The 25,866-nt window shown below is 42.3% G+C and overlaps 2 protein-coding genes across 5 annotated transcripts in view; both read right to left on the bottom strand.

Moving 5' to 3' along the window:
* The window catches only part of pbx4 (pre-B-cell leukemia transcription factor 4), a 40,583-nt gene extending 25,508 nt beyond the window's left edge, over positions 1–15,075 (bottom strand). For 2 of the 3 annotated variants that reach the window (XM_083780691.1, XM_083780690.1), the window contains exons 1-2: positions 14,157–15,075; positions 9,608–9,681 (exon numbers count right to left, since the gene is read on the bottom strand). In XM_083780691.1, coding sequence (XP_083636817.1) covers positions 9,608–9,681; positions 14,157–14,335 — 253 coding nt within the window. In that variant the 5' untranslated portion in view covers positions 14,336–15,075. Of the gene's footprint in view, positions 1–9,607; positions 9,682–11,411; positions 11,532–14,156 lie in introns of all 3 variants that reach the window. The other variant, XM_083780689.1, reaches the window with a different exon arrangement.
* Positions 15,076–17,499: 2,424 nt separating this feature from the next.
* dsn1 (DSN1 component of MIS12 kinetochore complex) lies at positions 17,500–25,438 on the bottom strand. 2 transcript variants are annotated; one of them, XM_083780624.1, is made up of 13 exons: positions 25,369–25,438; positions 25,064–25,112; positions 24,782–24,940; positions 23,873–24,044; positions 23,694–23,767; positions 22,370–22,442; positions 22,149–22,251; positions 21,997–22,047; positions 21,495–21,566; positions 20,341–20,488; positions 18,586–18,679; positions 18,366–18,477; positions 17,500–18,332 (listed from the first exon to the last, which is right to left on the bottom strand). In XM_083780624.1, the coding sequence occupies exons 1-12, from the start codon at positions 25,431–25,433 to the stop codon at positions 18,389–18,391; spliced, it is 1,149 nt and encodes a 382-aa protein (XP_083636750.1). In that variant the 5' UTR covers positions 25,434–25,438; the 3' UTR covers positions 17,500–18,332; positions 18,366–18,388. The 2 variants fall into 2 exon arrangements, with proteins under 2 accessions (XP_083636750.1, XP_083636749.1); XM_083780623.1 differs by having other exon boundaries at positions 17,500–18,477.
* Between the last annotated feature and the right edge of the window lie 428 nt (positions 25,439–25,866).

Raw genomic sequence — 25,866 nt, 5'->3', positions numbered from 1 at the left:
GACACATAGGTTGAGAAACACTGCTGTAGAGAAAAGACTTCTACCAATTAACGCACTGCTGTGAAACATCTCCTCATTGATCACAGGTTCTGAACTTGTTAGCTTTGTCACTGTAACAACGTTCATCAAGGTGCCTTTTGTTAAAACTCACACATAGGCTCTAATGTGAAGGTTTTAAAATGATAATTAGATTTTCATTGGTGTTGCCAATTCCTGTGTTTGTTGACTTTGAACAAGCAAATGTCAGTTACAGTGTGTCGTTACTCTTAGCAGCACTTGTTTGTGTTGTTTTTTTTACAGCTGCTGCAACACACAACAAACAATTACTAATTAGGGATATTTGGTTCGTAAAAAAGGACAAAAGTCAAAGAACACAGCATGTGTTATTCCTACAGGTTAAACACTATATACTATGTTGACCCCCAGGCACCAGGGGAAAAAATTCTAACTCTTCCAATTCTAAACTATAACATTATAATAAAACTTAGAGAAAAACACAGAGGCCAAACAGGTGCTTACAGGAGATTAGGTTCTTCTCGGATCAAAGGGGAAATATAGACTCAAAAAAGAGATCCGAGCACTCAAAAAATATATATATAAAACTTGTTTGTCAATTATATACCCACAGCGAATCTCACTGAAACACACTGAACATATATGGTTAACACTCCGAACGCCCGGGGGTATTTAGGACCATTAAATCAGAGCGCCCAGCGATTTGCAGCTACGGAGCGCATTTCAAGGTGCACCAGGCGCCATCATGGATGTAGCTGAAGTAGCTAAATGTAGCCAAAACACCCCCGAGCCGATCGACAACAACAGGACGTATGATTACTTCTAACGTGACTAGTGATGGGACCGCGATGGGCCGTCAAAAACATAATCTTTGGTTAGAATTGATTTAGATCAAGAGTTATTCACGTTTTAACCCATTCTGACCGGGCACCCATTTTGGTGTCGGCATCATGTTATGCTTTAGCTATTTAAAAATAGCAGATCTACAAGCTCGTATCGCGCCACCGAGTGGCGCGATACGAGCTTGTAGGTCTGCTATTTTTGAAAAATCGAAGAGCGACTGACATTTTTAGAATCTGATCTCAGGTCAGAATGGGTTCATCAGACCAGTGTGTGTCCAGTGGAAACCTCGTTATGAATCTGATCTCAGGTCAGAATGGGTTAAGAGAGAGAGAGACAAAAATGCAGGGGGACCACTTTGGATGACATTGAATGTTGCCCAACAGGCGCTCCCAGCTTGTGGAGCGATGCGCTCGGTAAGTTGGTTATGATATCATTCATGTTCCGTCCTGTGGGCCAGGGCTGTGGCTCAGTGGTCCAGGCACCTTGGCTGGCAATCCAGTCTGGGTTCGACTCCCGATCCCGACGGCCTTTACTGCATGTCATTCTCCCCCCCCCCCCCCCCCCCCCGATCTCTCTCCCCATTTCCTGTCAGCCTACGGTCTGTCCCTCCATAAAAAATATAAAATAAGGCGAAAGCCACAAAAAAAACAAAAGTTCCGTCCTGTGATTAATCTCCGTCCTTGAGCATAAGTATTTGATAGGACGGAGACCTCCATTTATGCCGCTCAGGGTGTTAAGTGTACATTCACTACGAGCAGAAATGATATGGAAGAGAAACATTTACACCGTGTCGTGTCCAATGATATTATACTGATATGTAACATACATACAAAACAGTTTGAAAAGATGGAAAAAGCGGCTGTGAGAAAACCCATTACTTTTCAGGGGAGATAATACTGAACTCAGTTGGAAGTAAAAGTTCACTGATAGAGAGTCAAGAATCCAGATTTTCTGGGTTTCTAGGTTTAAGGTAAAACTGGCTATGGAAAAAGGCAATTAATTACAAGTAATTTACTTAGTTAAGTTACTTTATAGTTTGCCTAACCTAGGGTTACCAAACATCCTCTTTTCCCCGGAATCTTTTGTCCTCCTTAGGGGGTCTGTCCGGGCTGTCCGGGGGGGGGTTTATAAATTCCTTCAAATGTCCAGGGTTTTGCGCGAATTTGTATGGGGAACAACTCCTGTAAACTCTCTGAGAGGCGGACTTAACCCATTCTGACCGGGCACCCATTTTGGTGTCAGCATCATGTTGTGCTTTAGCTATTGAAAAATAGCAGATCTACAAGCTCATATCGCGCCACCGAGTGGCGCGCTACGAGCTTGTAGGTCTGCTATTTTTGAAAAATCAAAGAGTGACTGACATTTTTAGAATCTGATCTCAGGTCAGAATGGGTTCATCAGACCAGTGTGTGTCCAGTCGGAAACCTCGTATGAATCTGATCTCAGGTCAGAAATATGTTAAAGCCCAAACCCCGGAATATGTATTATTCATAACCCAGCTCTGTCATTCAAAACCCTGATTGCGTAAAGCCCCGCCCCCCTCTTTGCTCCGCGGTTACCAGACATTCCAGACTGTTCTCAGAGGTGAAAAGTCTGGTGTCACTGACCCGAGGTTACTACGAGTCCGTGGTGGGAAATATTTCTCTGGGTTAGCTCTTAACCCATTCTGACCTGAGATCAGATTCATACGAGGTTTCCACTGGACACACACTGGTCTGATTAACCCATTCTGACCTGAGATCAGATTCTAAAAATGTCAGTCGTTCTTCGATTATTCAAAAATAGCAGACCTACAAGCTCGTATCGCGCCACTCGGTGGCGCGATATGAGCTTGTAGATCTGCTATTTTTCAATAGCTAAAGCACGACATGATGCCAACACCAAAATCAGAATGGGTTAACCCCCTTATGGCCACCCTAATTAACAGTGGATTGTGCCTTCTACCTGCACTATTCATACGTTTAATTCGTCATTTTAATGCCAATAAAAAAAAATCTGTGACATACACACTATCTCATTCTAACACGGTAATCCTATAGTATTATACCCAGTCCTGATGGTGGCGGTAACTTCACCATTATGCCGATTTTGACCAATCAGAGCGACTCAAGCATGACTCGATGTAACATTATCACTACTGAGGCAGAGAAATATCTACAACTCAGGGTGCTCTAAACTAACTTTTAGTTTTGACACGGCAGCAGGGCCCTGGACACCGTGTGCACACAGTACAGACAGGCAGGGGCGGGTCTTTATCCCAGTCTGACCTGAGATCAGATTCACACGAGGTTTCCGCTGGACACACACACACTGGTCTGATTAACCCATTCTGACCTGAGATCAGATTCTAGAAATGTCAGTCGCTCTTCGATTTTTCAAAAATAGCAGACCTACAAGCTCGTATCGCGCCACTCGGTGGCGCGATATGAGCTTGTAGATCTGCTATTTTTAAATAGCTAAAGCATAACATGATGCTGACACCAAAATGGGTGCCCGTTCAGAATGGGTTATACGCAACCCTAACAGGTTTTTGAACGACGCCTGCTCCACAGGGTTGAATGAGCTCTCCTCTCTGAATGAAATGCCAAACACTATGCATAATTTCGCCATTGAAATGCAGAAAAGGTAGGCTACTGTTTTTCTGGTCGTGACCAATGAGAAGCAGATTGAATTGTCTGCCAGTCTAGAACTTGTTTCTGTCGCAAATAATAGTCTAATAAGTTCTGACCTGCAAATTTTAACCTAATATTTTTTTTGTACAACATAGCAAAGCAGAAGATATGATGGTTTGGAGAACTAGCTATCTCTCTTTTTTATAAGATAAGCCAAGACTTAACACATTGTGTTCTTTCAGAATAGTGACGTGGAGCACCCCATGTTATTTGGATGATTTTTAAATACAAATATACCCATAGATGTATTCAGTAGAGTTCAGTAGAGTACCCAGCCTTTTTTGGACGATTAAAAAAAAAAGTGTTAAGATATTGCATGCAGAAGTACTTAAAATCAGTGGTTATAAAAAGGGTCCATTTGGTTCCATTTGTAGTACACTCTGAGTTATAGACCGGCAAGGGTCCATTTGTACACTCTCAGAGTTACAGACCTGTAAGGGTCCATTTGGTTCCATATGTACACTCTCAGAGTTACAGACCTGTAAGGGTCCATTTGGTTCCATATGTACACTCTCAGAGTGACAGACCTGTAAGGGTCCATTTGGTTCCATATGTACACTCTCAGAGTTACAGACCTGTAAGGGTCCATTTGGTTCCATATGTACACTCTCAGAGTGACAGACCTGTAAGGGTCCATTTGGTTCCATATGTACACTCTCAGAGTTACAGACCTGTAAGGGTCCATTTGGTTCCATATGTACACTCTCAGAGTTACAGACCTGTAAGGGTCCATTTGGTTCCATATGTACACTCTCAGAGTTACAGACCTGTAAGGGTCCATTTGGTTCCATATGTACACTCTCAGAGTTACAGACCCATAAGGGTCCATTTGGTTCCATATGTACACTCTCAGAGTTACAGACCTGTAAGGGTCCATATGTACACTCAGAGTTACAGACCTGTAAGGGTCCATTTGGTGCCATTTGTACACTCTCAGAGTTACAGACCTGTAAGGGTCCATTTGGTTCCATATGTACACTCTCAGAGTGACAGACCTGTAAGGGTCCATTTGGTTCCATATGTACACTCTCAGAGTTACAGACCTGTAAGGGTCCATTTGGTTCCATATGTACACTCTCAGAGTTACAGACCTGTAAGGGTCCATTTGGTTCCATATGTACACTCTCAGAGTTACAGACCTGTAAGGGTCCATTTGGTTCCATATGTACACTCTCAGAGTTACAGACCCATAAGGGTCCATTTGGTTCCATATGTACACTCTCAGAGTTACAGACCTGTAAGGGTCCATATGTACACTCAGAGTTACAGACCTGTAAGGGTCCATTTGGTTCCATATGTACACTCTCAGAGTTACAGACCTGTAAGGGTCCATTTGGTTCCATATGTACACTCTCAGAGTTACAGACCTGTAAGGGTCCATTTGGTTCCATATGTACACTCTCAGAGTTACAGACCTGTAAGGGTCCATTTGGTGCCATATGTACACTCTCAGAGTTACAGACCTGTAAGGGTCCATTTGGTTCCATATGTACACTCTCAGAGTTACAGACCTGTAAGGGTCCATTTGGTTCCATATGTACACTCTCAGAGTTACAGACCTGTAAGGGTCCATTTGGTGCCATATGTACACTCTCAGAGTTACAGACCTGTAAGGGTCCATTTGGCTCCATATGTACACTCTCAGAGTTACAGACCTGTAAGGGTCCATTTGGTGCCATATGTACACTCTCAGAGTTACAGACCTGTAAGGGTCCATTTGGCTCCATATGTACACTCTCAGAGTTACAGACCTGTAAGGGTCCATTTGGCTCCATATGTACACTCTCAGAGTTACAGACCTGTAAGGGTCCATTTGGTGCCATATGTACACTCTCAGAGTTACAGACCTGTAAGGGTCCATTTGGTTCATATGTACACTCTCAGAGTTACAGACCTGTAAGGGTCCATTTGGTGCCATATGTACACTCTCAGAGTTACAGACCTGTAAGGGTCCATTTGGCTCCATATGTACACTCTCAGAGTTACAGACCTGTAAGGGTCCATTTGGTGCCATATGTACACTCTCAGAGTTACAGACCTGTAAGGGTCCATTTGGTGCCATATGTACACTCTCAGAGTTACAGACCTGTAAGGGTCCATTTGGTGCCATATGTACCCTCTCAGAGTTACAGACCTGTAAGGGTCCATTTGGTTCCATATGTACACTCTCAGAGTTACAGACCTGTAAGGGTCCATTTGGTGCCATATGTACACTCTCAGAGTTACAGACCTGTAAGGGTCCATTTGGTTCCATATGTACCCTCTCAGAGTTACAGACCTGTAAGGGTCCATTTGGTTCCATATGTACACTCTCAGAGTTACAGACCTGTAAGGGTCCATTTGGTGCCATATGTACACTCTCAGAGTTACAGACCTGTAAGGGTCCATTTGGTGCCATATGTACACTCTCAGAGTTACAGACCTGTAAGGGTCCATTTGGTGCCATATGTACACTCTCAGAGTTACAGACCTGTAAGGGTCCATTTGGTGCCATATGTACTCTCAGAGTTACAGACCTGTAAAGGATCCCTTTGAAACACCCTGAACTTAAGGAACCAAGATGGTCCCTGGATCACACCTTTGAGAGCCACTGCTTTAAATAAATACATAACTAATAGCATATTTGATGAAATTTTGGTTATTTTGTTATAGATTCTTTAGACATTTGAATTTTCCATTTAAACTGAAACGCAACGCCCAATTTGTTTCCGCGCACCCACTACACATGCACATGTGTCCTCTTTTTGGGAATTCAGAATATGGTCAACCCCAACTAAGCTTGAAAGTGAAATGTTTCAGGAAATAGGTATATTTGAGGTTACACGCCGCCACACTTTTCCTCCATCGTAATAATCGTATTTGGAAAAGAATACCAAAGAAATAAAGGAGGAAGAAGAACACCACCAAACCAAATCAAAAACTTCTGCCTGAGAAGAACTGCAGTGGCTTTTGAAAGATTTTGGCATAAGCTGTCCCACTGCACCAAGAGCTATTTTTACAGCAAATACCCATGAGAGTGAGGGGGGAAAAGAACTCGAGCTGAAGCAAAGCCATTGTCTCTTCAACTTTGATCATTTGCCTCTCTCCCTCCAAGTACCGAGGCTCACATTTTTTCCCGGAGATTCTTTGACAACGAATTAACAAAACTGAAAAATTCAACGCAAATCAAGGTCATGTTTAAATGTGAAAGCTCAGGACAACACAAGCACTGTAGCAGAGTAGTGGAAAAGGAGAGGGGGGGGGGGGGGGGTTGCTGGCATTTGCGCAGAACATTTCCTTTACAATGAAAACAATCTAACCAACTGCAGCACTCAGAGGAATTCACCTCCCCTCCCCCACTCCCCCGCCACCATTACATTACCATATCAAAGCCCCGAGTTCAGAGCAAGTCTTCTCTTTCAAGAACGGGAGTGAGGCAAAGGGGTGGGGGGGGTGGGGGGGTGGGGGGGCAAGACCGAAGCAGCAGGAGTAGACCCAAGACCGAGGTTGCTTTTATCCCTTGTTCAATGTGAGTGTGTGGGTGTGTGTGTGTGTGTGTGTGTGTGGGGGGGGGGGGTATCTGCAGAGATACTACTGACTGATTGAGCCTTCCATGAGTGGCACAGCAGAAGTCAATTCACATTCCAGAGGCACATAATGGAGGCTGCAGGGGGTCTACTGGGGAAGCAGAGAAATGTCAGGTACAGGCACGGTGCTGATAGGAGGGTACCACCACATGGTAGGCCGCTAGGATCTCCACAACACAGCCTTTAAAACGCATTCTGACCTGAGATCAGATTCATACGAAGGTTTCCGCCGGACACACACTGGTCTGATGAACCCATTCTGACCTGAGATCAGATTCACATGTGAATCCCTTGACTCCTTCAAAACCGCTCTCAAAGGGCACCTACGGATGGCTGCAATTCGAAACTGGCCTCTGTAAAATCTGAATCCCCCCCACCCCACCCCCCCATTTCCCCTCACTGTATAATGTATCTTTTCCCTTTTTGCTTCCTATATGATGAATTCCTGTTCTGTTCTTTAGCTACATATAAATGTCTATTTGTATGTCTCTAAATGTTTGTATGTCTTTAAATGTTTTGATGAATTGAACAATGTGGACCCTGTTGTAAACAAGTGTAATGCTTAATTGGGTCGTCCACTCACAGTTGACAGTCTTTGTATTGAGTTTGTGCTTAAAATGTACTGTAAATTCTACAAACTGTTGAAAAATATTTCAATCAATCAATCAATTCTAAAAATGTCAGTCGCTCTTCGATTTTTTTCAAAAATAGCAGACCTACAAGCTCATACCGCGCCACTCGGTGGCGCGATATGAGCTTGTAGATCTGCTATTTTTAAATAGCTAAAGCATAACATGATGCCGACACCAAAATGGGTGCCCGGTCAGAATGGGTTAAATGGACACTTCACCCCTTTTGCAACCAGATCTTATTTTAGTGATGTTTGGGCGACAAGAAACACTTTACTGGGGGGTTTTATGTGGGTAATTTGTGTTTTTAGATAATTTAGTATTTCAAAGTGTCCATGATGTCACTTACTTCCTGGACTACATGTTCTCAGTAAGAAGACAGCCCTCTCCCTATCCACGAGGAGCAGTGCATCAAAGCATTATGGGAATTGTAGTCCAGGAAGGAAGTGAGCCCAGTGTCTTTGACATCATGGACACCTTGAGATACTAAAATATCTAAAAACACACATTACCCCATCCCAAACTTCATTAAAATAAGTCTCTCGCTCTCTCTCCCCACCCCTCCCCCCACCCCCCTCTCTCTCTCTCTCTCTCTCTCTCTGAGTAAATGTGGAAAAAAATCAAAGTGAATGGCATTAGGGTAAATAAGACCACTGGTTGCCTGGGAAACAAGGTGCCCTACCCCACTCACTCAAGCCTACCCTTTACTTTCCTCCAATCGCTGGAGAGCAATAATACATTATTGACAGGAGGGTCACAACTGGAACCAGTGCTGCTGCACTTACAAATTGTATTTGAACTGGGGACATTTGCTGTTAGAGGAGATACAGAGGAAAGATGGAGAGAGGGATGGAGAGTGGGAGAGAATTCCAAAACCCCACCCATTCACACTACCATAGCCATCAATCTGCCATCTAATCTTGCCCTCCGCTTTTGAACCATACTAGAAATCTGTCAGCTAGGTGACTGGAATAGCTAACAAGATAAGAATAGGCATCCAGTTTACTCTGAATAAGGCTTCTATTGTGTTCACTTGACATTTTGTTCATTTTGTTATTTTACTTCACATCCAGTATATTTGAAATTATCCAGTGGATATAGTCAATCTATAAGAGTAATTACGTACATATTTCCTAACATACCAACTAAGACAGTCAAAGTCAAATCGCTCTACAGAACAAAAGTATTCAAAATCACCAATAAACAATTAGCCAAAAGACATTATCCAACATAGTTTCTGATTAAACAATATGATTAAAAAGGTTATTCAATTGTGTTGCTGTATCAACATAATAACAGCTGCATCCTTGAACATGTCCGCTTGCTATTCACTGTCCGCAAGACCCCGTGAATCGGGGGAAGCTAAAATACGGTGAATATATGAATTCTGGCTTAATAGAAATCAATGGCCTGGGTCGGCGTAGTGGCCCGGGCACCTAGTGGTAATCCAGCCTGACAGCGTGTCACGGGTTCGAGTATACAAACAATTAAGTAGTATTTTCTACTAGCCCTAGCTCTGTTTCAATGGGGCTAAGTCAAATAAGATTAGTCCGAGTTGTCAGTGTGAAGTCTCGATAGGTCTACCATAGGTCAAGGTTCTAAAATGACGTGGCCAAAACTATACGGGAAATCAGGAATAATTAAGAAGAACAAGCCTGACCTGATGATACAGATTCAGTCCCTGGCAGCTAAATCGGTGCTACAACCAATGGGATCGATATATAATCAATGAAGTTCACTTCAAGGCCAATGAAAGATCAACCTTGCATCAAGGAACCCATTAGTGGAGCAAAGCAGCCACTGATACATTGCATCTCAACACTGACAAGCAAGCAGAGCAGACTGTGAGAATACAAAGAGAGAGAGAGAAGAAGAGACTCACCCGTCTTCTCTTTGATCTCACAGAGAACACTGAAGAGGGCTGGCTTCATTCTGTGACAGTTCAGGGCATGTTTCCTACAAGAGCGCAGAGAACAGAAGAGAGAGGGAGAGAGAGAGAGGGGAAAGCAGGATTAGGATAAACAGATCTCCATTACAAGGCTTTCCAATTCCATGCCATTTTTTTTATAAGGCAGGTAGAAGTAGTCATTGACTCAAACAGTCAAGTATGTGGTAGTTTTCCACAAATATTAATGCTGAGAATGATGCATTCGCTTGGCAATTATATAAAGCCTCATGATATCACATCATGCTCAAGTGCACAGGGAAACATAATAAAAAGGGCACAAAATAGAATTAGACAATTTTAATGTCTAGATGCCTTTGACAGCCCCAAAACATCCCCATTGCCAAGTAATGTTAAAATGTTCACATGTTATAGCGTGGTATACAGTATATATATATATACACTATACACATATACTGTATGTGCTAATGTTTAGCCATGAGTACAACGTAATTGTGCATCTGGTTCCACAGTCAATAAAAAGTAATCTAACTTTGTGCCCTTTACAGAAAGATGTAATCTACAGTTCAGTTCATGGCAAACTGATGGGACTACATTAGGTTGAATCTAATTTGTCAAAATTAGCCCAAAGGCAAAAAGAGATGGTATTCATCCTTCATTGTGCCCTGATTTGTCCACTTGAGGGGGGGGGGGGGGGGGGGGACACACACACAAACACAGCACAAAATGCACAAGTTACTACAAACAAATGATTTCTCACAACTACAGCAAATGCCCGAGCCTAGAGTGACACATTAGTAATAGTAATCCCATAACCACTCAATACTCTATAAACGGTAGTTAGTTGACCAGCGCCCCCCAGGATTTTGTGTTTGACAAAATTAGCCAATCCACAAGCTCTCAACGCGATCCGTTGTGAGCTTGTATTCGAGCTAATTTCACCAAATGAAATGAAATGACTGCAAACTAAAGACACCAGAGCACGGCAGAACGGATGCATACGAATCGTTGCATTTCTCAAGTCTGTAACATTGTCTGTAACTCACATTGACACATAAAACCACACATAACAAGAGAACCATGACATATTTATAATTTGCGTGGTCTGTAAACTTGAGTATATAAATATAAAATATATTTATTAAGGCAATAAAAGCCTACACAAAAAAGGCACGAGCAGATATATGAATATTGTTACCAGTTACAAGAAGCACATGAAAGGGCAAAACCTGCATTTACATATTTTATTACATAATACTTTTGAACCATGATTGAAAAAGGAACACAAGGATTCATGCACAACAATCAATTCAAGTTGAGCGGGGGGAAAAATGAATGAATACAATGAGTTTACAAAGCCTTCTAATTCAGTCTATTTTTAGACTGTCTATCCAAAACACATCACCAGAAACACATTACAGACAATCACAGATGAGGATGATAAGGCTCCGCCTGACCTCAACATCAAGTCCAGTGGTGTGCGGCCAGCACAGCGTGTGGTGCGATTATAACCATTACATTTAAAGAAATATTTAGCTTGTATAGCCTTTAGATAACGAGTGTGTGACATATCTGTTAAGGAAGGATAGCTATTATTAGCACAGTAGTTTCTTATGGCGAGTAGTATGTGTCTAGAGTGATGGACGTGTCTTGTGTCCACTTATCAGTTTTATGTTGTCACTGCTGGATTTGAGTTGGGGGGGTGGGCTGCCTTCATCATGGAGGATTGTGTGACTGAGCAGGAGGAGGAGGGGGGGTGCTCATGCGGTCCTGTACTGACCTGTGCTGGAAGTTGAGTGGCAGGCCACCCCCTGCCGTGCCCCCCCTAGCTCCCCCTCCCTCTGTGGGGTCGTCTGATCCGCCCCAATGCGAATGCGCCGGTGACTCCTCTGGCCAGCATCTGAACATAATGGTGACAGGAGGGTGAGAGGATGAGGGAGGGCAACGTGCAGGTAGGGTACGCTGCACCGCACCGTGTCCCTGTGCCGCCCACACCACTCCCTATCCCAGCACACTGTCTGCCTGCCACCCCTCCACGACAAGGGCATCACCCTCCCTCATGAGCAACCTCACACATTTTATTAGTCCATCGGAAATAAGGGGAGGAATATTCTGTGGATACCAAAAATGTCAAAGTAATTATTGTGATGATGTTTGCACACATTCTAAGCAATTCCAGCTGCTGTTGCTAGCTATACTACTGCAGCTAGAATAGTGTTTAAGCAAGCACTAGTAGACCTAGGCTGCTTACTGTCCTGACATGACAAGCCTGAGCGGGAAAACAGCATCACAGCCAGATGCTGGTAAATGTAGAGACTACATTGTAGGCTGTGGCTGGAAAAACATGTCTTCTCCATCTGCCACTCATAAACTCCTATTCAGAGCTTGGGACTTTTGTCAGTTGAATTACTTCATCATCATCAGGTACACAGAATCACACATTTTTGTTGAACCATTTTCAACACAGCATCCCTATTTTGAGCATGTCATTTGTAGATCGCATAGAACATTGTAGATCAGCTATTTTTGTTATGACAAAGTATATATACCTAAAGTTATCCGAAGTGGATAACATGCTAAATAGTTACTTCTATCCTAAAGTTAAGTGTCAACACACACATCAACAGTCACAAGGGAGACATGCTGATTGGGGTCCAGAGTTCTACTCACTACAGGAACATCTTCCACTTATATTGTTTTAACTATACTAGACTATAGACTAGTGTATTACACATGCTTATTAATTAGATTAGGCTTTTGCATTCATGAAAAGTATATGGTATATCACACTCCCCATATCTAAATGGTATTCATCTCCAAGATGGCTATTAACGAAAAAACCAACCCTAAAAAGACAAAAGCAACACAAGGCTAATTAGAAACTTAAAACTAAAGGAGCAGTGGGGGGGGGGCATAGTGAACACATTTCACTTAAAATCTAGAGCTATTAAGTCAACCAAAAAAAAGGTAATAACCCAGTGTTCATAAGCTGCCAGTAGAGCATCACCCCCCCACCACACACACACACACCCCTATCTCATTAATAGAAACTCGATTTGTGGACAGCTGCACTCGCGTACACATTATAGGAGAATTGATTGCACCCAGCACACAATGAAAAGGATGAACACCAGGGAGGGAGGGAGTGAAAGAGGAGTGAATTAATTAAGAGAACCAGGTGGTCAAAATGTTGGGTGGAAAATCACTAGCTAATGACACATCACACTATGGCCACAGTATTGCAGTGGACGCTGCCTATTGTTAAAAATACTAACGCTTCAACTTTAAGATGACCTTTATGCTCCTCCAAGCCACATGGCAAATGAATGTGGGTCACTTGCTTATTGTTATACACGCATGCACTCCTGATTCCATGATATGTAAACATAACCCCGATGCAAATATTACCAGCAGTGAAGAGAGGCATGAGGATGACTGCTGTCATCATGTGCCAGTCAGTACCAGGCTGATATGGTCTAATTTAAGGCCATCCATAATAATCCATACCTTAATTTACCAATCTCATTTGCATTTGAATGGCTAACATTATCGACATTAGTTAGAAAGACGTTTGAGAAAGCCAACACACATCATCCACCCAATTAGATAACATGGCTGTGGTAGTCTACATTTTACTAGGCGCAGGTGATTGTAATTGTATTTGTGTTATTTCTTTATGCTATGTTGATGAACTGAATACATAGGCCAACAATGGAAACAAGTCCTTTAGGACTTTTGGGTTGTCCTTTTATCTCAAATGTCTGACTGTACTTCGTGCATTAGACATTTATGTCTAATAAAATATTAAAATACATCAAACCTACAAATCTGTGTTTAGCATTACATCAAATATTTTGTATTTTGTATCATGACCTAATGTCTTGATTGACTGTTACTAAAAAAAAAACGGACAAAACTATAGCAAACACCGAACGCCAGGGTTGTTGGTTACTGATGATGGATTATCAAAAATGTCCAAAAGATCTGAAGTTATGTCGAGTCGCTTGGCGTTTTTAGAGGCCTCCGAAACCCAAAAGTTCTCTATGATATCAAAGACACGTTTTAGGAATGCATTGGATTATACAACCTTACACTAGAGTTACACGACCCGAGTTCTATGTAGTTACTACGTCCAAATAAATGTCCAGGCCATCTTTATAATAACATTGTAATTAGAGACCAAACTTTTTTTTTTACTTATTATCACAGACCGGGTAGTCATCTCCACGTCTACCCAGGTGCGTGTGTTAATAAAACATACAGATTAAACGCTAGACACAAAGGGCAGAAACTGCAGAAAACATGTCTTCAAAGTATATTAAAGCAGCAGTAAAGTATTCGTGCCGTATACAAGTTCAAGCCCAAAACGCTCCGTTTCAAGTGTGTAATAGACTTATCATCGTGTGGAACTAAAGTAACGTGCATATTCCAATCAAAACTTTTGCGTTCTTATAAAACAGCATAGCTCGATCGGCGACAATCGCTGCCCGTGTGCGTGTGTGGGGGGGAAACATTTTGCTCTTACCTGGCCTGTGCTTCGTCCAGGCTCTCGTCGGTGATGGCCATTATTTGCTGTAGAATATCCCCGATGTCTTGCTGGGGCTGACCGAGCTGCTTTCTGACCGAGTCGGGGTCTCCGACGTCGGCTTGCGATTGTCCCCCGAGTCCTGCGAGGCCCGTCATCATCCTGATCTGGTCATCCATACTTTCAAAGAAAAAAAAACTCGCCCGTCGTTTTTTTTTCTCCCTTCCCTTCCCCAGGCTCAGTCGAAGAATACACACAAACAGCTAGCCAGTGTAGCTACTAGCCAGCCCAGCAAAGTATCTCCTCCTTGCTACAAATCATACACACAACACTCGATGAACCTACCCGATCCCCCAAGACCAGCTAGTGTCGGAACCAGCCCCGTTGTGTGCTAAAGAAAAAGACGGTATAAAGCGGATTTCGCTCCACATTCGCCCGCGTTCCAACCCACTTTATTCTCCAGAGTCAAACGGAGCCGCCGCCGTGCAGCTAACTGTAGCAGCGAGCTAACGGCACAGAGAGACGACGAGGCAGAGCCAGTGGAGCTGCTTTGCTGGAGGAAAAAAAGCAGCAGTGACGAGCTGCCTGCCTGCCTGCTAGCAGCCAGAGCCACACATGAACACAATGTGGGAGCTGCAGGCAGACTGTAGCGCCGAGCACATTGTCATGGTCAAAGTAAAAGAAAAATTATATATGCACAATGCTTTTTTTTCTTCTTTCTGTGCACGCAATTACTGTGCATTAAAATAATGCACCCGCTTGCGGAAAAAAATGCACCACTACTTGACGCGAAACCATCAAGCAAACTCCCCACCCGATGAAGCCTGTTATTATGAGAGGTTACCCATCAAAACAGACTAGCAGGCAGCACGGAGTGCCATTGTTGTCGTGTGCTCAGTGTGCTGTGTGTGTGCGCTCGTTGAACACCAGTGAGTGAGCGATGCGCGCTTGCGTGTTGTGGGCTAATCAGTATGCCATAAAACGACACCCAATCATCCGGCTACTTAACAATATGAGGGAGTATTATAGCGAGCAGAGCGGCGATGTGGCGCGCAGGAGCGACACGAGAACTTATTTTTGCAACGTAAAAACAAGACGGGCTTTTTGCAAGCCGACCTTTATTAATACTGCTGTTACTTTACTTACTAGTATATTCATGTCTCTTTTCGAATTTGACGGTTTCTCAACATATGGGGTAATGGGGCTCTATATAAGTCGGTCGCCCAGATGATATAATTAAAAGCGTTCCTGTATTCGAGATCAATCAAAAATTGGGTGAGCAGCTATAGGCCACTGCTCATGTCCTGCTCATGTCCATGATCAAAGGTCAACCTGGTATACCGAAAAATGTCAAAATAAATACATTACTATTATAATTACATCTAACCTGGGACTTTACATTTCAAAACAAACATGCAGTTTGGGGGGGTGGGGTAATAGGGTAACAGTCAGTAAGAGTGGGGGGCACCTTGAGGTTACTAAAAATAAATAATTTGGAATATGGTCTTAAGTAATTTATCATGTATGCATGATATAAACATACTTGAACATTTGACAGTTAAGGTCTGATAATTGTGAACTGTGCATGTTCAAATCATGTGCTTTACATTAACAATTATATATTCTTTAAATAGCCAATTTCACCTCAAGGTGCCCACTCTTCCTGTATCCAGTATCCACCCTAAGGACAGGCGGGTGGGTGCCTTGGTAAATTGCCTTGGTAAACTCCTAGCTCCTGCTAGTACATATTTGAATAGGATAGGCCTATATCACCAACAATGGTGATGCTCATGTTAAATAGTCATTTATATAAGTAAAAGTAAAACACACTAACCCCATCTGCTAAAAGTGTAAATGTAAAAGTGAAATAATAGCCTAGAATATGAATCACTTTGTTTGGCTTATGAGTTATATATTGGAGACAATTACTCATTCTATTATGAATACAGATCATGGCAATTTTATTGAGCAATATTAGAGGTAAAAAAATATGAATAACAATAAGTGCATGGCCAATGCAACAGCATCTTTTACATTGGGTTGCTGTCCAAAGCTGCCAATGAATGAAACATCCCATCTGTCTTTCAGTATGAAAATGTAGACAGCACAGATTGAAAACAAGTGTCCTCGTTTTTTTTCTGCGAACGTGGACAATTCTGCTGTAGTTTATCACTCAGATCAGAAAGACAGCTTCCCAAGACGAATGGCTAGCTGAATGGACGTGGAGGAGAGGTGCAGCCTCGTGTGCTGTATTGGAGAGATGATGGGTGCGCATGCGGGAGTGGGACCAAACTGGCAGTGGTTTATGCTGACTCTCCACACATCCATCTACTACAATCTGTAGCTAATCAATCTAAAGTTAGAGAGAGCAAGACTAGAGAATACAGTCAGCCTTTGCTCTTTGCATGTGCATACAAGTATAATAGACCTGGCAACTGCAGTAGTACAGGACAGGTTGTGTATTCCTTTTGTACAGGGTATCTTCTTTGATAAGGGCCAATAATAATAAACACATAAGACTAACTTAAGTTATAACAGTACACAGCTTGGTGATCATATAATCCTCAAATTAGACATAGGATAGTGGCAGCAGGTGATCATATTTATTATCCAATATTGTTGTGATCTGGAAAAAGTTGAAAAATGTGAGAAAACAATTTAAGCAACCTCTGTGTTATGGTGAATGATTTAAAGAGCACTGCTATGAACTTCTTAGTTTGTAAGCTCCCTCCTCTCACCACACAAGCATCAAGCCTCATTTTCATCTAAATAAGAATCGATCTTTCCTGCCGTGAACCATCTTCCTTTACTCAAATGCTCACGGTCACCCCAACCACACCACCCCCAACAGAAATGAATACAATTACGAGCATCGCCCACACCTTGCTGAAGACTATAGTGTAACACAGCAGTTTCCCCTCTCTCGATCAGATTTTCTTGCTACACCTCTGAAGAGGAAAATGAGTAGAAACACTATTGGGTGAAAACATGACAGAGAATTAGACTGATGCTTTGACTGGCACAATGTCAAAGCTTCGTTCTGCCTCAGTGACCCAGTCAAATGCAAGAGATGGGAGTGAGTCACTGTGGGGGAGGGGCCTCCTCTGAGTGGTCAGGGACACTGGTGGGGTGGAATAGATGCTGCACCATGAGCACTGAGCAGAGTAAATATCAAGCATTGTACATACTGCGTCAGGCTTTGGAAAACTGAAGTTTCTTATTTGATGAAAATGGCCATTCTATAATGAATGTCAAAAAAATATATATTTTCATATAAATGTACATTTTCAAAGAGTTCACAAGCATCTCTTGTTATTCTTGAATTACACTTTATTAGCTCAAATATAATTTGGACAAACAACTTATGACCACTCACTGCTTGTAATACGCAAATAATTCTGATGGCAATACATTTAGAGAACATTGAGTAAAATTAAATCAATAAAATTTGCCTGGATTATCACTTGCTGAGAATCAATGCAAAGTAAAAAAAAATATGTTAATCACCATCTGTTCTTTGATCATTTACAGGATGCACAAATTCTCTGAGAAACAAATAACTTTTAGTTCATTCAGTAGAAATAGTGAAGACAATGTTCGTTTTGAAAAGAGTGGCAGCATTGCCACCTGGTGGTCAAAGTCATGCATTAAATAGAAATGAGGGGGAAAAAACCCCTGTAGTTTTAACAACCATTTCAGTTTGTAAAACACCTGAAACAATTTTACTACATACAATAATGCAGGTAATAAACAAAAAAAATATGTACACAGGCCTACATAATGTAGAAGACAAAACATACAATATATAAATGACTTATTTACATTACTAGGAAAAAATTGAATCCCACCCTTTCATGACGACACCAGGCCAGGAAATAATTCCCAATGCATTTTCCCCGTAGACATTTAAAAAAGTATTTATTTATTTTAAGCTTCGTACAAAGCCAACTCGAGTTGTGACAAATGACAACACAATATTTTGTACCAAACAAATAATTACAAAGAAGAAAAACCCCAAAAAGTGTAACCTGCTGTTTTTATTATTAATTATTTGTTCGGCTCAAAACATTGTGTTTACCGTCATGATTTGTCACAACTCGAGTTGGCTTTGTCCGCAGTGCAAACGTCTTTAAATACTTTTTGAAAAGTCTATGAACGGGGAATTATTTTCCGGGTCTCTCGAGGGGGCGGGACTGCAACGCTCTACACCCACACACCTTTCTCCCATTTATTTATTTATTTATAAGAGGTGGATCCTTCGTTGCCATCAACAGATGTCTGATGTTGTCACATGACTGGGTTTGGAATTCTGCCTCTGCCTCTGAAGTAGGGAAATAATACATTAAAATAATTGCAGATCATTGCTCATTAAAAAAAAAGGCATACAATAACTACATAGCAAAAGTGGCAGAAAAAAAGAATGCAATACCTAATCTCAATCTCCTACTGGTCTCTGTCACCAATAACTGTGCCCGGTCGTGGATGGCCAGAAGCTCTTGTGCCATCTTACCCTGAGAGTCCATCTGTTGGGGCCAGGTACAATTTGAGATAATAAAAGTGAATATACAGTGCCTTCGGAAAGTATTCACACCACTTCACTTTTACCACATTTTGTTTTGTTACAGCCTCATTTCAAAATGGATTAAATTCGTTTTTTTCCTCATCAATCTACACACAATACCCCATAATGATGAAGTGAAAAAAGTTTTCAAATATTTTGTTAATTTATAAAAAATAAGAAACTGGAAAAACACATGTACATAAGTATTCACACTCTTGACTTAGTACTAAGTTGAGGCACCTTTGGCAGCAATTACAGCCTTAATACTTTTTGGGAATGATCCTACAAGCTTGGCACACTTGAATTTGGGGTATTTTCCCCCTTCTTCTTTGCAGATCCTCTCAAGCTCTGTCAGGTTAGACGGGGAGCGTCACTGCACAGCTATTTTCAGGTCCTTCCAGAGATGCTCAATGGGGTTCAAGTCTGGGCTCTGGCTGGGCCACTCAAGGACTTTCACAGAGTTGTCCTAAAACCAATCCTTCGTTATCTTAGCTGTGTGCTTGGGGTCGTTGTCCTGTTGGAAGGTGAATCGTTGACCAAGTCGGAGATCCTGAGTGCTCTGGAGCAGGTTTTAATCCAGGATGTCTGTACACTGCTCCATTCATCTTTCCCTCTATCCTGACAAGTCTCCCAGTTCCTGCCGTTGAAAAACATCCCCACAGGATGATGCTGCCACCACCATGCTTCACCGTAGGGATGGTATTTGCCAGGTGATGAGCGGTGCCTGGTTTCCTCCAGACCAAAGCCTCTCCTCAATAAAAGGCACATGACAGCCAGGCATCACAGCACGCATGGAGTTTGCCAAAAGGCACCTAAACGACTCTCAGACCATTATTAACAAGATTCTTTGGTCTGATTAAACAAAAATAGAGCTTTTTGGCCTGAATGCCAAGCGTTACGTCTGGAGGAAACCAGGCACCGCTCATCACCTGGCAAATACCATCCCTACGGTGAAGCATGGTGGTGGCAGAATCATGCTGTGGGGATGTTTTTCAACGGCAGGAACTGGGAGACTTGTCAGGATAGAGGGAAAGATGAATGGAGCCGTGTACAGAGACATCCTGGATGAAAACCTGCTCCAGAGCGCTCAGGACCTCCGATCCACCTTCCAACAGGACAACGACCCCAAGCACACAGCTAAGATAACGAAGGATTGGTTTTAGGACAACTCTGTGAAAGTCCTTGAGTGGCCCAGCCAGAGCCCAGACTTGAACCCCATTGAGCATCTCTGGAAGGACCTGAAAATAGCTGTGCAGCGATGCTCCCCGTCTAACCTGACAGAGCTTGAGAGGATCTGCAGAGAAAAAGGGGGAATAAATTAACAAAATATTTGAAAAAACATTTTTCACTTCATCATTATGGGGTATTGTGTGTAGATTGATGAGGAAAAAAACGAATTTAATCAATTTTGAAATGAGGCTGTAACAAAACAAAATGTGGTAAAAGTGAAGGGGTGTGAATACTTTCCGAAGGCACTGTATTGAAACAATTCAAATAGACAACTGTGGAATTTTCCTTCCACCTGTCTAGGAGTTTCATGTTCCAAGTACAAGCCATTTCACTAAAACAACTGAACACCTTGCTGGTGTGTTTCAGCAACTGATATGATAATGTCCAACATACCGCCAGCTCCATAGTCTGCAAACGGGGTAGTTGTTGGTGGAGGATGCCACGGTAATCTGGTTTAGTCTGTATGAGTTTGTATTGGGAACATTGGACCACTAAGGCGGAGTCCAACACTACACCGCTCTCCTGACCCTTTTCTACTTTCCTGTTGCAAAGGAGACACTTTTATTATTGTTAGTATAAAAAGCGTGTGTGTGTGTGTGTAGAGAGAAAGAAAATGTGATATCCTCCATGATGTATGTGTATCAGGCATTGACATGTTTTTCCTATGGTAACTGTCAACTGTCAATCAAAAAAATGTTGACCAGGTATTAACCCATTCTGAACGGGCACCCATTTTGGTGTCAGCATCATGTTATGCTTTAGCTATTTAAAAATAGCAGATCTACAAGCTCATATCGCGCCACCGAGTGGCGCGATATGAGCTTGTAGGTCTGCTATTTTTGAAAAATCGAAGAGCGACTGACATTTTTAGAATCTGATCTCAGGTCAGAATGGGTTCATCAGACCAGTGTGTGTCCGGCGGAAACCTCGTATGAATCTGATCTCAGGTCAGAATGGGTTAAACACCCGTGTCCTGTGCTATCCACAGGGATCATTATCCAAAGACAATACAACGCTACATATCAATGGTGCTTCAATGGCTTTCTCCAAGTTTCAACTTTGATTGGTTTGCATGTTCTCCAAAACGATTTTATTGAAGAAGAAATTTAGACTTAAAATTGAAAACGGCTACATTCTTCACTTTCCTACTCACGAGGACTGATTAGATTTGTGTTTCTAAACAAATTAAGTAGGCTATGTTTTAGTGATGACTTCAGTCTTAGCCTCGGAAACCCAGGCGTTTTTATTTCCAGGAGAACTAGACTGCTGTTTAGAGGGGTGCAGTACTTAGTTTAGACAGTTTTTGGTTTAGACTTAGTCATTAGTCCTACAACTACAACCTATCTCAAACCCTCACCCTAAACATAACCTCCCACGGGGCAGCACACCTAAACCTAACCTTAACCCATGTCTAACCAATGACTAGTCTAAACTAAGTATGCACCCGGCGTCTACGGTAGACCACAGAATTATTTAATGCTTGGAAAGCCCAAACTCTTCTCACTCGTAATAAATAGCAATATAGAATCCATGGAGGACAGTTTCACCTTGTCAATGCTTCTGCTTTACTTCGGTGTTTGTTCAGCAGTTCTTCCCAAGATACACCCTCCAGCTGTAGCCTTCAAAATAACGTGGGTATAATAAAAAAAGTATTATGTGGCATTCACATTTTGAGGGTAAATCTTAAAAAAGATCACCAACACTCACACACTAAATATTGTACCATGCAATAATGGGGTGAAAAAGGGCAATTGCCTGGAATGCCTTGGGATAAGGAGATTGTTTAAATCAGAGATGGGAGATGACCTCAAGGGGCAACTGTTAATTAAGTGGCTAAAAAAACACAAAATAACTGCCTCCCCCTGGCCAGCCGGGGCGCCTGATGGAGGGGAAAGGAACTGGTTGGAATAACGTGTTCCTTCCACGCGCTACGTCCAGCTAGGGAAACTCCCCCCTGTCAGGTGGAAAGGAGCAACTTGGACACTCAGGCATGAAGGAAGCATGAGTTCAAGTCCGTTGCTCTCCCTTGTCCAATGGCAATTAACATACCTGCGGATTGATTGTTGCATGTGCTCCATGGTCTGCTGTAACCCAGGGTCACTAGAGTCAAAACCAAGCAATGAGGAAGGTAAATTTAACATTAAAGGCAATTTTGGGAGAAATGTAATGTTGTATATAAAATATTTTAAAAAGAGGTTTACCTAGCTGTACTACTTGGGATTTGGTGATATTGCATCTTATTCTTAACATCATATGTATGTATATCCTTGGCCAAACAACACCATTCCTTCTGCATGTCCTCAACTATGACAGAAAAAAGGACAAATGTATTCAAAACAAATATATTTCCTCCCTTACAGAAACGATGAGGTTGAAAAGATGAGCTTTATTAACCCAATACAGGACTAACACTGTCACTGACCTTGTTTTACAAATGTCTCCAATGAGGCGCTTGGTGTTGACTGCAGTGAATCACGGGTTCTCTCCATTTCCATCTAGGAGAATTTGGACAGATCATTTTTACAGTATTTCCATCATGTGCAAGTCAGAATTTAAATTAGAAATACATTTCACTTTTCTTTTAAAATAAATGTGAGAATAGAGCACCAAAGTCTGACATCACTTTCAGTAGAGGGAGCCAGTCCAAAGGTTCATGTATTTTTTTATTTGCATTGAAATCCCCAATGCCAGGTGAAAAATTTACCGATCATCCCGGCCTTTCGGTCAGGGGGGTGGCTGTGCGTCGTTAATGATGTCCATTGATATTTGATACAGCCAGTTTCTGGAGAAAATGGAATTAATGTGGCCGCAAAAGCCTTGAAACTACAAGGGTATGAAAGCAATGTCGCTGCTAATATACGTCACGCCCAGCTGTCAACACATTGCGTTCCTGAGATTCCTCGTTGACTTAAGCTCAGCTGGCAGTGACTCGACTCGTAGTAACCACGAAACATTAAATATCAATAATAAAAAAAAGTCTTAATTAATCTTCTTAACAAGTTTCTGTTGTGCGACAGGCAGCTGCAGCTACCCGGAAATGTAGTCTCTGGGTTGTTTGACTCGTTTCTAGCGCTTATTGTGTTACCCTTAGGGTATATTTGTACATTTCCAGCTTATTGTGTTACCCTTAGGGTATATTTGTACATTTCCAGCTTCAGTCGATGCTTCATATCCATATGAGTGAAAAGGCCGGGCTGATCGGTTTATTTTTCAAACACAGTTCTTATATGAAGAGATCTAAATTCCTCATATGGAGATTTCAATGCAAATAAAAAGTACACGAACCTGTGGACTGGGGCCCTCTACTGACAGTGACGTCAGGACTTCGGTGCTCTATGGCTTCTATTATAACATGCACATTTTACAGGAAAAGAAAGCCTTCCGTTTCTAGACAGGTTTCTGAACTGTCCAGAGACCTCCTCTGAGACAGTCCAAGTAGACAAAAAAAGGGTACCATTTTATAATAAGCATTAGAGAAGACCATTTATATAAAGGTAGGATGAAAAAGGATGAAGTGGTCCTTAAGTTTAAGGGACAAAAATGTAATACATTTAAACATAAAATAAAATCTGCTATGACAACAATCACAAAGTCACAAACCAACTCAACTCTGTCTTATTTGTCCTATTGCTCTAACTATTCATGTGACATTCACCACAACTTAAAACACTCCAACTAAATATTTCTGCGGATAATGCAGCTGCAGATAATTGTAGGCCTGCTGCCTGCCACCATGACACACTCGCCTCCATTGAAGCCTTCATAAGCTTCTCCAGCCTCTCTTGCTGTGGTAGTGATGGGCTAATGCTTCTGCAGAGGTCTAAGAGAAACAGAATGAGTTAGTCATGTCTACTGCTGATAAGTCATGACTAAACAGCCCATTTTCTTGCCATCTTTTCATATCTAGGATGAGGACAGTACTCACTCTGAAAAGGATCGTGGGAAGCAGGTAGGGAGCGCCTGCCCATGGTAGACCTCCTTAAGGACTTCCTCCGTGCAGCAGGGGGACATTCGATGGGGGACGTTTGTTCCAGGTTTTCTCCCTGCGTAGCCACTGATCCCAACTCCAGACTAGATGTTTCTGGTGCTCCATCGATCTGTGTTGTGGACATTGGGGAATTCACCTAACCAAGATTGACCTTTGTATTAACCAGGTTATAATGCAATATATTGTAATTCACTTGTTGAAGGTCAGCCAATAAGCTGTCCTCAGCCTAGTAACTATGTCACTCTGTACTCCGTGCATGTATTCTATTATGAATCATTCCATTATTAATTAATTGCAGTATCTTGGGGTCAGCTCTAAAACTTCTGTTTAGTAAAATGTCTCCACATCTATGTAGACCGCATTCAAAGCAGCACTAAAAACAGTGGAAAGGAAAGGTACTATGTTTACCCAGGGTAACTGGACTAAGGAAAGGAAAGGTACTATGTTTACCCAGGGTAACTGGACAAAGGAAAGGAAAGGTACTATGTTTACCCAGGGTAACTGGACTAAGGAAAGGAAAGGTACTATGTTTACCCAGGGTAACTGGACTAAGCTCAAGAACTTGTTTACAGCCAGGCCCTGCTCATAGAACATTTCATGGTAGGGGTTCAATGCCTTGTCCAAGGGCACTTCAGCGGTGGTCATTTTTAACGTGCCAGTCTGGGGATACGAACTAGCGACCTTCCGATATCAAGACCGCCCCGCAAACAGTTCGGCCACCGCTATAGATACTCACATTATTAATACAAAACATACATTAATTGATAAGGTATCACTATTATCATCATTCATATTATTGGTTAAGCTACCCAGTAAGTAACACAATGTATATTAAAGCAGCCCCACCTTCACTGGTAAGTTAATGGTGGCAGTTCCCTGCGTGCATGCCTCTGGTGCTCCATCCATCGGTGTGGTGGACTCCGAGCGAGGGGACTTGTGTGGTCGTCCTGGGCTGGAACTTGAGGAGCGACCTCTTTTGGATACAGGTACTTCACCGACATTGGCCTTTGTAAACATGATAATTCAGTAGTTCACTTGTTGCAGTAGCCTAATGTTTGGCTAATTTAAGGCTTTTAATCCAGTCCCAGGCTGAAACCTGACCTCAGCTCAGCCTCAAATCTCTCTTACCTTCGACTTGTCCTTGTCCCCGGCATCAACAGCAACACTCCTGCCACTGCTAAGGACAGAATGAGCGAATAAGGAGAAAACTATGAAAACGTAGGGCACACTTTATAAAAACGTCTGCTTGCTTAAATGTCTAGTCGCAATGTTAGTCGTTGCAGCTAACATTAGCTAGCACCCAGAGACAAGAACACACACATTTGAGTTGTCAGTAAGTTAGAAATGGACTGCACTCTGTACCAAAAAACTATATATCATACCACTTCTTATTTCTTAGTTTACTGACTTTAGGTGAAAACACAAACCGTTACCTATCTCGTCCAATACAGCCATAAACTTGTGTTGAGCGACTTGAGTCAATCCGGATATTCGCCATTTTCTTTCAAATAACAAACCTCATAGCGCGCCCAACAAATTCCCCGCCCTCTTTCTAAGCTATGCATTCTGGGAAACGTAGTGTGCTAGACGAGAGAACCAGGGCTGAGGGAACTACGATTACGAGTGGGCAGTGGGGTGTGCATGGTTGGGCACCCTTATATGGTTGGTGTTGTAGCGCCACCATGAGGCTGATTTGAAAACTGTCAAGTGGCATTTCTTCCTCAGCCTATAGTAGGCATGCATGGAATGCTTGGAAGCCGTGGATATGCACAGCTTTGGATATCCGTGGATATATGCTCCTGTGGAGGAGGATTCTAAAAACGACTTGTAAATCCTAAAGCCTTGTTTATACTTCACTGTGCAACGGTCCTATGCTGGACAATAGCAGATATGCAAACTCACAGCACATCTCATTTAAGACACTGAACTTG

This window comes from Protomyctophum parallelum (genome assembly GCF_964188405.1).
Source record: "Protomyctophum parallelum genome assembly, chromosome: 13".
Lineage (NCBI taxonomy): Eukaryota > Metazoa > Chordata > Actinopteri > Myctophiformes > Myctophidae > Protomyctophum > Protomyctophum parallelum.
This window is presented reverse-complemented; position numbering and strand designations above follow the sequence as displayed.